The sequence below is a fragment of the Centruroides sculpturatus genome, unplaced genomic scaffold, assembly GCF_000671375.1.
Source record: "Centruroides sculpturatus isolate CEXI.00-Female unplaced genomic scaffold, Cexi_2.0 scaffold339, whole genome shotgun sequence".
Lineage (NCBI taxonomy): Eukaryota > Metazoa > Arthropoda > Arachnida > Scorpiones > Buthidae > Centruroides > Centruroides sculpturatus.
The window spans coordinates 423,094-435,119 of record NW_019384539.1 but is presented as its reverse complement, the minus strand read 5'-3'; the positions used below and the strand labels follow the sequence as shown (position 1 = coordinate 435,119).

The following is a 12,026-nucleotide window of genomic DNA, read 5'->3' as shown; positions in this document are numbered from 1 at the left end:
ATGTGGAAGATGATTATCGAATCTCTATCACAATACACATTCCAAACATAAAGAATAATCGAAGAAAAGTAATTTTTTCCAGTCTTTACCCTTTTCCGGATGGGTATATCCCCGTCTTTTCTACCGACTTTGTATGTTGGTTTGGCAGTATTTTTAGGATTGGCAAGTCACTAGTAGAACGCGCGAATTTTTGGCTTGGATCCACGCTGTCTCCGCAAGAAATGCCTCTTTTCTGTCCGGCAACCTGCACCCCGTATATATTGATATTAATTATAAATATAACTTCATTAACTCCAACACCTCTTTAAAACCTTCGTTAATTAATAATCAAACCTTAAAAGCATTTCTTTCTATTCTTCTTCCGTTAATTATTTTGTTTACAATCAGCTTAATGTCTTGTTTGTTTTCATAAATCAACATCATTTTTTTTTTTACTCCTCCCTTTCAAAAATCTTAAAAAATGCTGCAGTCTCATCTGGTCATGTGATTATGAAATACGGGTTCGAAATTTAAGAAATATCAACAATTATTATTCCAAATTGAAATTTTTAAAGATATTTTTTAATCCATCGTAAAGACGCAAAGAACTACTCGATGTTTTCTTCTTCTTCTAACTTCCAATAGGTCGGAAAATACGTTCATTATCCAGGGAAATATTGTTATAAGGAGGTAATTTCTATGTATCTTTAATTTAAAAAAAAATTATTTATATTTTAAGTTTTTAGAGTAAAAAACATAAAAACATCTGGTTACGTTTCGTGGAAATTCCTAAGAAGAAGACATTCATCAACAGAACTATTAATAGACACGTGTATTTAAATTCTGTAATTTTTCTAATTTTGATAATTGGTTTAGTTCTGTCCTAATGGTTTCTCGATAAGGATTTAAATTTTTTATTAAATGGAATTTTTTACGCTTATTCTTACCTAATTCTCAATCCTTCCACCGTTTTAGTATCATTCAGTGCTTATTGACTAGTGTATGGCGATCTCCAGTGTTTATAATAATTTGAATATGTCTGTCGGGTTCTAGTAAATTAGAAATGAGGTTGCCAATTAAGAATGGTCAACAAATACATCTGTGATTACTAATAAATATTCCCCTCTATTCTGTTACAACGCTTCTGAATCAACAGGTATCTTGGTAACATGGTTTTATCTGGTATGAGAATTAACTTTCTTCTTTAATTCTAATTTCAATTATCCAATTTAATTAGGTCCATTCGAAATTGCTGAAAGTGCAACGACGTTCTCTTGTACACACTAAAATAAAATTGGTACGAGAGAAACCTTCGAGTTATTCACACTCTAAATGTTAATTACACGCTAAAAAGCCAGTCTCCCCGGCGAAAATTATGAAAAAAAAATGTGTTGGGCTACAAATATAATGAAATTTTTAATTAATCTTTGAATTTCGTGCTTTCAGACTGCATGAAAAAGTGGTTTTTGGCACAATGGCATGAAAACGTTCCGTGGCATTTTGGATAAACGGCAAAATAAAGGAGAAAAACTTTACATTAAAACCAAGTCTAGTCCAAATACAAACGGCTAAATATTGATATATTTCCGTCAATGGCAGCTGTTTAACTTAAAATTAACTTTGGAGGAAAAAAATACAAGGAGCCATTCATAGATAAATGCTTAAAGAAAGATCCATTTCGATAGATTTAACATCTCGAAATATCTCCAAGAAGGAAAACTAAAACAAAAAAATACGTTATTTTTTAAATAATTAAATTGCATTCCTTTAATGTTTTTAAAGAGAACGATTTGAAAAAAAAATCTTCCTCTTTGTGTTCTGATTAAATAGAATTTTATTTTATTTTTTTTGAACTTGGAAAACAGCAATTGTGACATTTCAGACAAAAATCAATCGTCTAAACAAGAGAAATAAAATAGAAATTTATGATGTTTTTATTCTCGTTTTCCTTACAATTAAAACTGTTAAATATTTTTTCATNAAGGTTAATGAATAAATAAAAAAAAAGGAATATACTATTTATATATGTATATAATCTTTATATAGCCATTTGTTCACAGAACAAAAGACTTTTGTGACGTTTTTCTACAGCTTTACTCTATAAACTATGCGAACAAAACTTAAAAACAAATGCTACATTCACAAAAAAATCTAAACAAAGTTATAAATTATTTAGCTTTTTTTAACGGGTTTATTTTGCTTCTGGATCTGTCACGATCAATGTCACCTCTATCAAAGTTTACGTCATTCTATTGTTACTTTAGTCTCTGGTAAGAATAAAAAAACAGCATCCAAAGCTATTGTGAGAGTTAAGAATCGTTAGAATTTCTATTGTCAGCTAAAATTTACAATAGCCACTCACTCTGCTTCAAAGAAAATATTTTTCTATAGATTTATTCTATATTTTTTTCAAATATATATCATAAATATATTATTTAAATAGAGATCAAACCGGAAACAAAAATACATCAAAACTAAAAACTTCCTGAATGAAATCCGAGCGATGTGAATGGGTCTAAAGGAAGGGAAAATAAGGTTAAGAACCCGAAAGATAACTAACTGGAGCGTAACTGTGGGAGATTATACCATTTGGAAGGGATAGAAATATCAGTATCACGAGCGTGACGTCACAGCTCATTAATGTAAAAGCGGAAAGAACTTCGACGTCATTGACAGTGATGGGACAAGTTTTACTTTTCTGCTACCAATTTTACCCTCGTTAAGACGCGACCTTGCGAGCAGTGACTAAGAAAACAGCTGGAGGGGAGGAAAGAAAAGAGGGTGAACAACCGGCGTTTACTGTTTAAGAACGGGATCGGATGTCCAGACCAGTCGTTAGATTGAAGCCGTAAAGGGGGGGGTTACAAACGACGACCAATCAGCAGCCAGTCTTTTCGATACACCGATTATAAAAACACCTGTAGAACTCAAACAGGAAGGGGGAATGCGTTTAGATGAGTCACGTTAGAATATACTTAGCGATATTATTTATAAAACACGACGGAGTGATAAGTAAGCAAAAAAAAGACTTAAAAAAAACACTAGACGGGTCGTTATATAATGCGCAACACGCGATATACCAGCCAAAATGGAACATAAACAAACCAGATAATTTTTAGAAAAGTGGGAAATGTATGAATTAAGTGAATAAATGGCGACAGTATAATCCTTCAAATGATCTTTTCCTGTGATTGATTGATGCTGTAATTCTTGCACATCACATTTATTTTGTTTTTTCAGTACGAGATATTTTGAATGTCATCTGTGCCACTCAACTATGCCAGTGGATCAAAAGGGGAGGAGGAAAGATAATGTTTTGAAACAATGTTCAGTATTCGGAACGGAATTCTTTTTAACAACTGAATAGCCTCATTTTCTTTTTTAGAAAACAAAATTATGGTGTTACTAATGTTACAGTACTTAAATATGTTACTTGTTAAAATGTTCTAAACCCGGAAGATGTTCTAAACCCGATTGTTTCTATTTCGTTGTTTAGAGGTCGTTCGCAATCTGGAAGTCGTTTATAGACCCCATACCGCGTTATACATAAACCATGATGAGAATAGCTGTTAAACAAAATTTACATCCAGTTAAACAAAAATAGTTGAAAATTTGTAGATTTAGTAGGTGACATATTGATGAGAGAAACTAAGAAATTCTTAAAAATTTCGTGTCCCGAATCCCTTCAAAGCGGTCAAAGACCTCTTACTACTTGAAAATTTCTATAAGAACGAAGAGTTGACGAGCAACCGGCAAACACTTGTATTAAACTTATTAATGTCTACAGACTGTTAATCGGTTTTCTGAACTCTACAACCCATTTAATTCGACTAAATACCAAAAAAAAAATTATTGTTATTTATGATTTCCTAGAAAAATATAATTACATCATGCGATGTTACGCATTTAAGTAATGAAGATTCTACTTCACTCTCTATAATCGTCCTTCCGAGAATCATTTCTTCGATAATTTAAGCATTTTGTAGGTAATTGAAGAGAAAGATTCTTTTCTAATTACGCCCTTAAATTCTTATTTTGACTATCGATTATTTTAAAACTTTGCAGAGCCATTTTCTTCTTCGTAATTTGGCTCCGTACGACTTCTTACGCGACAATCGAATGGAGTTAATAGGTTGTAACCGGCGTATATTCTGTTGTAACTATGTTAAATAGGCCTACTTATTACGTAGCCAATAGTTGTAAAATTACAAAATGGGTCGTGTCGTCACCTGTAAACCCGATAGAATTAATTTCCCGTTTATTTGGATCAATAGTTCATATGTTCGAGCCAAAATATAGTTGTCGAAAATCATGCCAAAATCCAACTCGCTGGCTATTATCGAAAGGTTAATGAATAAATAAAAAAAAAGGAATATACTATTTATATATGTATATAATCTTTATATAGCCATTTGTTCACAGAACAAAAGACTTTTGTGACGTTTTTCTACAGCTTTACTCTATAAACTATGCGAACAAAACTTAAAAACAAATGCTACATTCACAAAAAAATCTAAACAAAGTTATAAATTATTTAGCTTTTTTTAACGGGTTTATTTTGCTTCTGGATCTGTCACGATCAATGTCACCTCTATCAAAGTTTACGTCATTCTATTGTTACTTTAGTCTCTGGTAAGAATAAAAAAACAGCATCCAAAGCTATTGTGAGAGTTAAGAATCGTTAGAATTTCTATTGTCAGCTAAAATTTACAATAGCCACTCACTCTGCTTCAAAGAAAATATTTTTCTATAGTTAAGAAAATAAAATATGATCACTCCCTTTGGAGTCAGAGTGTAGTAGCNGTTTGTATTAAAAAAAAAAAATATCGATAAAATATTTACGCTGGGATCTAAAATTGTATCGCTTTCTAAAAATAGTAATGACTTTATTTATATTCTCATGTAATATTCATTGTTTCGACAAAATTAGAAATATTATCAGTTGGAAAAGAGATAAGGAATGAATCTTCCTTCGAAGGATACTTTCACTTTTATAGTGTGAATGTATTGTTGTTGTTAGTATTAAAATTGTTATCGTGGTGAGAAGGCCGGCGCCCACTTTCCTAACTTTGCATCATTTATCATTCATCACGTTAATATCCCTCTTCTGAAAACGATCTACAAACACTGTGTATATCGATGCAATTCTCGAAATTCAACATCCATTTTTTAAAAGGAAACCATTCTGATTCGGAATACGAAGTAAAATAAATGAACTTCCTTTATTATACTTTTTATTTTTTATCTTTTTACAGTTATCTCTCTGTTCGATCTTCACTTCCGTGTCAATGATCTCGGCATTAGAAGACGTTGAAATCGTAATGAAGAACTTTAGAAATTGTTTAAAAGTTGGTTCCGATATTGAATTTTCGATTATTAATGAACAATAAACTTATTTCTATAATAAATATGAAATCTCTGTCGTGTTCGACACTTAAAAATCATTGAACACAGTTAAAAGTTGTGTCGAACACACTTCAATTGTTTGAACACAGTCGTGCGCAAAGATGAGGAATAAAGATGTTCCTTACTAGAGTCGAAACATTGATTTAGAAAGTTTATTGTATTTTATTATTATCGATTAAAATTTCGAGAGGAACAGTAGCAATTTCGAATATTCATCGATTTTCATGAAGTTCATCAAAGTGAAATTTACGGGAGCATTTTAATTGTAAGCGATTGCTTCCTTATCGATCCGGAAACTCGAAGAACATCAAGCTTAGTTCAATGACAGTTTATCATTTTCAACCGGCATTTTGATATTATAAACAAACTGCTGATATAGATAAAATATTGATATTGAAATCCAGCCAATTTTCGGTTCTCGAAGAGGATTTTTAAAATTTAAATCAACTATAACCATATAAAAGAAATAGGCTACATCATTCGATATTCCAGTAGGATTTTGTATTCGGATAACGAAACATCTATTCTTAACGAAATTATTATATAAAATACTTATTCGATTTATTCGCAATTTTACGCTGGCTGATTCTCTTCATCCAGATGTAGAAAGTCCTTGGATCTAAGAAAGATCTCTAGCTGTTTGAAGTAACGTAAACTTGCTAAATCTAGACACGTCTTACTATTTTCTCGACTAGGAATAGAACCTATTTCTAACTGAGGACAGACATCCCTATTCCGAGACTACAATCGACTTAGTAAAAAGAAACCACATTGGTTCACAAAGCAAAAAGAATTCTCTTTGCCGAGCTATTTATAGAGCTACTCACCACTAAAATTTGTAAAGATATTTTTTCCTTCTTCCTATTCAAAGAACCTCTTTTTTTTCTATTTTATTTTTAAAGAATTAACTTTACAACAAGTTAATATAAAGCGAAACTAAGAAATTCTTAAAAATTTCGTGTCCCGAATCCCTTCAAAGCGGTCAAAGACCTCTTACTACTTAAAAATTTCTATAAGAACGAAGAGTTGACGAGCAACCGGCAAACACTTGTATTAAACTTATTAATGTCTACAGACTGTTAATCGGTTTTCTGAACTCTACAACCCATTTAATTCGACTAAATACCAAAAAAAAATTATTGTTATTTATGATTTCCTAGAAAAATATAATTACATCATGCGATGTTACGCATTTAAGTAATGAAGATTCTACTTCACTCTCTATAATCGTCCTTCCGAGAATCATTTCTTCGATAATTTAAGCATTTTGTAGGTAATTGAAGAGAAAGATTCTTTTCTAATTACGCCCTTAAATTCTTATTTTGACTATCGATTATTTTAAAACTTTGCAGAGCCATTTTCTTCTTCGTAATTTGGCTCCGTACGACTTCTTACGCGACAATCGAATGGAGTTAATAGGTTGTAACCGGCGTATATTCTGTTGTAACTATGTTAAATAGGCCTACTTATTACGTAGCCAATAGTTGTAAAATTACAAAATGGGTCGTGTCGTCACCTGTAAACCCGATAGAATTAATTTCCCGTTTATTTGGATCAATAGTTCATATGTTCGAGCCAAAATATAGTTGTCGAAAATCATGCCAAAATCCAACTCGCTGGCTATTATCGAAAGGTTAATGAATAAATAAAAAAAAAGGAATATACTATTTATATATGTATATAATCTTTATATAGCCATTTGTTCACAGAACAAAAGACTTTTGTGACGTTTTTCTACAGCTTTACTCTATAAACTATGCGAACAAAACTTAAAAACAAATGCTACATTCACAAAAAAATCTAAACAAAGTTATAAATTATTTAGCTTTTTTTAACGGGTTTATTTTGCTTCTGGATCTGTCACGATCAATGTCACCTCTATCAAAGTTTACGTCATTCTATTGTTACTTTAGTCTCTGGTAAGAATAAAAAAACAGCATCCAAAGCTATTGTGAGAGTTAAGAATCGTTAGAATTTCTATTGTCAGCTAAAATTTACAATAGCCACTCACTCTGCTTCAAAGAAAATATTTTTCTATAGATTTATTCTATATTTTTTTCAAATATATATCATAAATATATTATTTAAATAGAGATCAAACCGGAAACAAAAATACATCAAAACTAAAAACTTCCTGAATGAAATCCGAGCGATGTGAATGGGTCTAAAGGAAGGGAAAATAAGGTTAAGAACCCGAAAGATAACTAACTGGAGCGTAACTGTGGGAGATTATACCATTTGGAAGGGATAGAAATATCAGTATCACGAGCGTGACGTCACAGCTCATTAATGTAAAAGCGGAAAGAACTTCGACGTCATTGACAGTGATGGGACAAGTTTTACTTTTCTGCTACCAATTTTACCCTCGTTAAGACGCGACCTTGCGAGCAGTGACTAAGAAAACAGCTGGAGGGGAGGAAAGAAAAGAGGGTGAACAACCGGCGTTTACTGTTTAAGAACGGGATCGGATGTCCAGACCAGTCGTTAGATTGAAGCCGTAAAGGGGGGGGTTACAAACGACGACCAATCAGCAGCCAGTCTTTTCGATACACCGATTATAAAAACACCTGTAGAACTCAAACAGGAAGGGGGAATGCGTTTAGATGAGTCACGTTAGAATATACTTAGCGATATTATTTATAAAACACGACGGAGTGATAAGTAAGCAAAAAAAAGACTTAAAAAAAACACTAGACGGGTCGTTATATAATGCGCAACACGCGATATACCAGCCAAAATGGAACATAAACAAACCAGATAATTTTTAGAAAAGTGGGAAATGTATGAATTAAGTGAATAAATGGCGACAGTATAATCCTTCAAATGATCTTTTCCTGTGATTGATTGATGCTGTAATTCTTGCACATCACATTTATTTTGTTTTTTCAGTACGAGATATTTTGAATGTCATCTGTGCCACTCAACTATGCCAGTGGATCAAAAGGGGAGGAGGAAAGATAATGTTTTGAAACAATGTTCAGTATTCGGAACGGAATTCTTTTTAACAACTGAATAGCCTCATTTTCTTTTTTAGAAAACAAAATTATGGTGTTACTAATGTTACAGTACTTAAATATGTTACTTGTTAAAATGTTCTAAACCCGGAAGATGTTCTAAACCCGATTGTTTCTATTTCGTTGTTTAGAGGTCGTTCGCAATCTGGAAGTCGTTTATAGACCCCATACCGCGTTATACATAAACCATGATGAGAATAGCTGTTAAACAAAATTTACATCCAGTAAAAGTTAAACAAAAATAGTTGAAAATTTGTAGATTTAGTAGGTGACATATTGATGAGACATGCTGTTTTAAATTGATTTTACTTTTCCGGCTGTTATATATGAGGGAAAGTACGGCGATTGGTCAAAAAATTAACCCCAAGATTTTTATATTTTTTGGGCTTGGGGACCTTGAAACGTCGAGAAATGCAAAAAATTTCGGGGTAATTTCTGTATGTATAAATAAATGTTGGTGTGGGGGCAAATTTTGTTCACCCTGTTTTAAGCTTAATAACTCCTGTACTTTTTGTGGAAATTTTCTGAAATTTTGCAGGGAGGTTTGTGTATTAGGGGTTTAATGCTATTAAATTTTGGTGGTTAAAAGTCGAGGAGTGGAGAGATAAACGGAGATCGCGTATATCTCCAGTAGAGTCAGACTAAATGACGATTTTAAACGTTTGTAGCATTTACAATTTTTTATAAAACCTGTCCTATTCTCAAAATTAAATTTTTTACCATTTTATAATACTTAAAAATAAAAGTTTTTTAAACAAAATATCATAACAGATGGCGCCACCAAATATTGCCGGGAACGTTAAGTAACTCGTTGCAGGATTTTTTAGTTAAATATTTCGAGATTTTTCTGTTGGGTGTTGTTAAATGATGATTATATTGTAAGAGAAAATGAGTCGTCTTTGTGCCAAGCAATGTTTATAAGTGATTTTTAACTATTAAAATAAAATTTAAACACACTTTGTTAAGTAATTTATTTTTAAAAATTCTATTGGAATTTATATAATTTACATAAGCTCTTATATATCAGTTGTAATGTAAAAAACTTTTTTTTTTTATTACAGTTAACTGTATAAAGTGCTAAAACAAGTTTTATTTCATCCAATAAAAAAATTGTGGTATATTTATTGTCCTTACAACACTAGAAATAAAACCGAACTAATAGTTTCTGATACTAAGAAATTTAAACATCTTGTCAGTTGTCCTACAATTTTATATGGGATAAACCACAAGCTATTGCCATAGAGAGAGAACATAATAATTATGTAAATATTTAACATAAGATAAAATTAAATAATGTTTTTCTGAATGAGTTAAGTGGTTTTTCCACAAGATCATATTAAATATTTGAACATTGCAACAAAATCACAACACATCATATTTATTTCTTGATATATGTATCTTGACATTTGATACACAAAGAATTTAGTGTCATTATCCGAAAGAATAAACTAAAAGGTGTGAATCCGATGACCTAAAAAGCCCAAACCACTTTGTTCTTTTTGTTTCTACCAGGTATGTCACTTATGGTTCAACCCTTACAAAACTATCTGCTGCCCGTAATGAGCTGGAATGAAAAGATTTTATACATCAAGGATTTTTGTTTGTGTTTGTACAAATTTAATGGCATTGATGATTGTTAAAATCATGTAAAACTACAAAAACGTAACACTGTTATCGTTTAAAATTGCAAGTCGTCGATTCAAATCAATCAAATATATACATCTGTGTCAAAATTGATTACGGTAATTTTTGTTCATTATATGTTTATTGGTTTGACATTGAAATGTAACTTTAGTTATACTATTAATATCTATTAGAAATTACCTTATAAACATAAACTGGCTTTGATCAAATCTGATGGTCAGACTAGGTTTATATATATATATTGGTCCAGAGTGGAATGGATGTACAATTTGTATGTTTTAAACATAAAAATTAATTAAATTACAGATCTGATTTTTTATCGCATGAAGAACAGATGCGAACGGGGTGATCCCATCCTCTAGAAGGTACCGGTCGTCGGGCGGCAGAGCACTGGTCACAGACTCCCTTTCCGCAGGCGCGACAGTGGTGAATAGGCAGTTTGGAGTTGAATTCCGTCTGACAGACTGCACACTGTGTTATTTCGTGATCGGGTATCCAATATGCCGGTCGAGCCGAATCCTTTATGAACCCTAATTATGATAGAAATGTTTGTCAATCAACAAATGCCAAATATATTTATCATTTTTATATAAAATTATTTTCAATAAGAATATTAAATAATTCTTTTTGATGGCTGTGAACATGAATTTTAAAAATTATAGTAATTATAATTCTACATTAATTCATAATCTTACAACTACCTCTAATTGATCAATCTACAATAAAAAGAACAAATTACAAAAAGTTAGATGATACTAACTTACCAAACTAATGATTATTTTTGTTTTATAAAAATGTATATGTTTCTAGAATATATATCAACAATAGAAATCTTATTTAATGGAATATGTTAAGAGAGTTCTAGTTATAAAAATATTTTATTAAAATGAAAGCTAATTTAAGTAAGTGCACTTATATTCTGTAAACATAATTTTCAATATTTCTATGTATTTTTAAGCTTAAAGGGGATGATGATAATTAATTAAAATTAAATAAGACTCCTATTAACCAAGATTCTATCTACATTATTCAAGGTGAATAATGGAATAACATTCTGTCAAAGACAAGAGCTCGTAATATAGTATAGTAGAGTTTGTTTCTTAAATCTTGGCTAGGTGATGTGTGCTACTTGAATGGAGTTCTAAAAGTTTTACTCTTGTAACAATACAAATTTAAAAAAAAAATTAAAGAAATTTTGATTATGATCATAGGTTTACCTTTGCTTTGATAAAACAACTCTTTAAATCTTCTATACCATTTATTTATTTTATAAATTAAAAGCCATTATGTTCAATAAGTAGATCTAATCTGAAAATGGAATATATTGTTCATAATAATGCATCCATATCCAGTTTATTTAAACAATACAGAATGTTTGGTAAATTACTGCATTTTCAATTTTGAGATTCCTTGGTTCGTTTTTTTTTATTTTTTTGACTCTTTTTGCTCTGTGGGCACTAAGATTGTTTTTTATGAAGTCAGGTGAGGGATGGGGTCTGACATATCCAGGACAGATCACGCATAAAAAATTCTATTGCTCACTCAAATTCGATCCTGGTTCCTAGAGCAGCAGGCCAATTTCTTAACTATCTTGGCCATTGATACCTTGGTTAATCAGGATGCCACAGTATTTTAGATTAATAAAAAGAACATAGTTTGAAATTTTAAACAAAAGGAGACCACAGAGTTGGTCCCCTCTGATTTCATCAAGTTTATATATATATATACTACTGCAATACTACTCTTCCAATATATATATATATATATATATTGGAAGAGTAGTATTGCAATACAGTCGACCCCCCTATAAGATATAGATACGTTCCAATTTATTAGGAATCCGATTTCTTACAAGTCGTTCCAATCACAGCCCGACACGTGTCAAGTTTACGGACTACGGCTGATTGAAAGGTTTTCTTCCATAAAATTAATCGATTCTACACTAATCCGACTCAACATTTCCAAAATACGTATATTTTTTCG

At 31.3% G+C, this 12,026-nt stretch overlaps 1 protein-coding gene across 1 annotated transcript in view; it reads right to left on the bottom strand.

The window, feature by feature from the left end:
• Positions 1-9,435: 9,435 nt before the first annotated feature.
• Positions 9,436-12,026, bottom strand: part of LOC111623334 (zinc finger FYVE domain-containing protein 1-like) — a 56,491-nt gene continuing 53,900 nt past the window's right edge. The window contains exon 14 of the mRNA XM_023365870.1: positions 9,436-10,573. Within this exon, the coding sequence (XP_023221638.1) occupies positions 10,344-10,573 (230 nt within the window). The 3' untranslated portion in view covers positions 9,436-10,343. The remainder of the gene's footprint in view (positions 10,574-12,026) is intronic.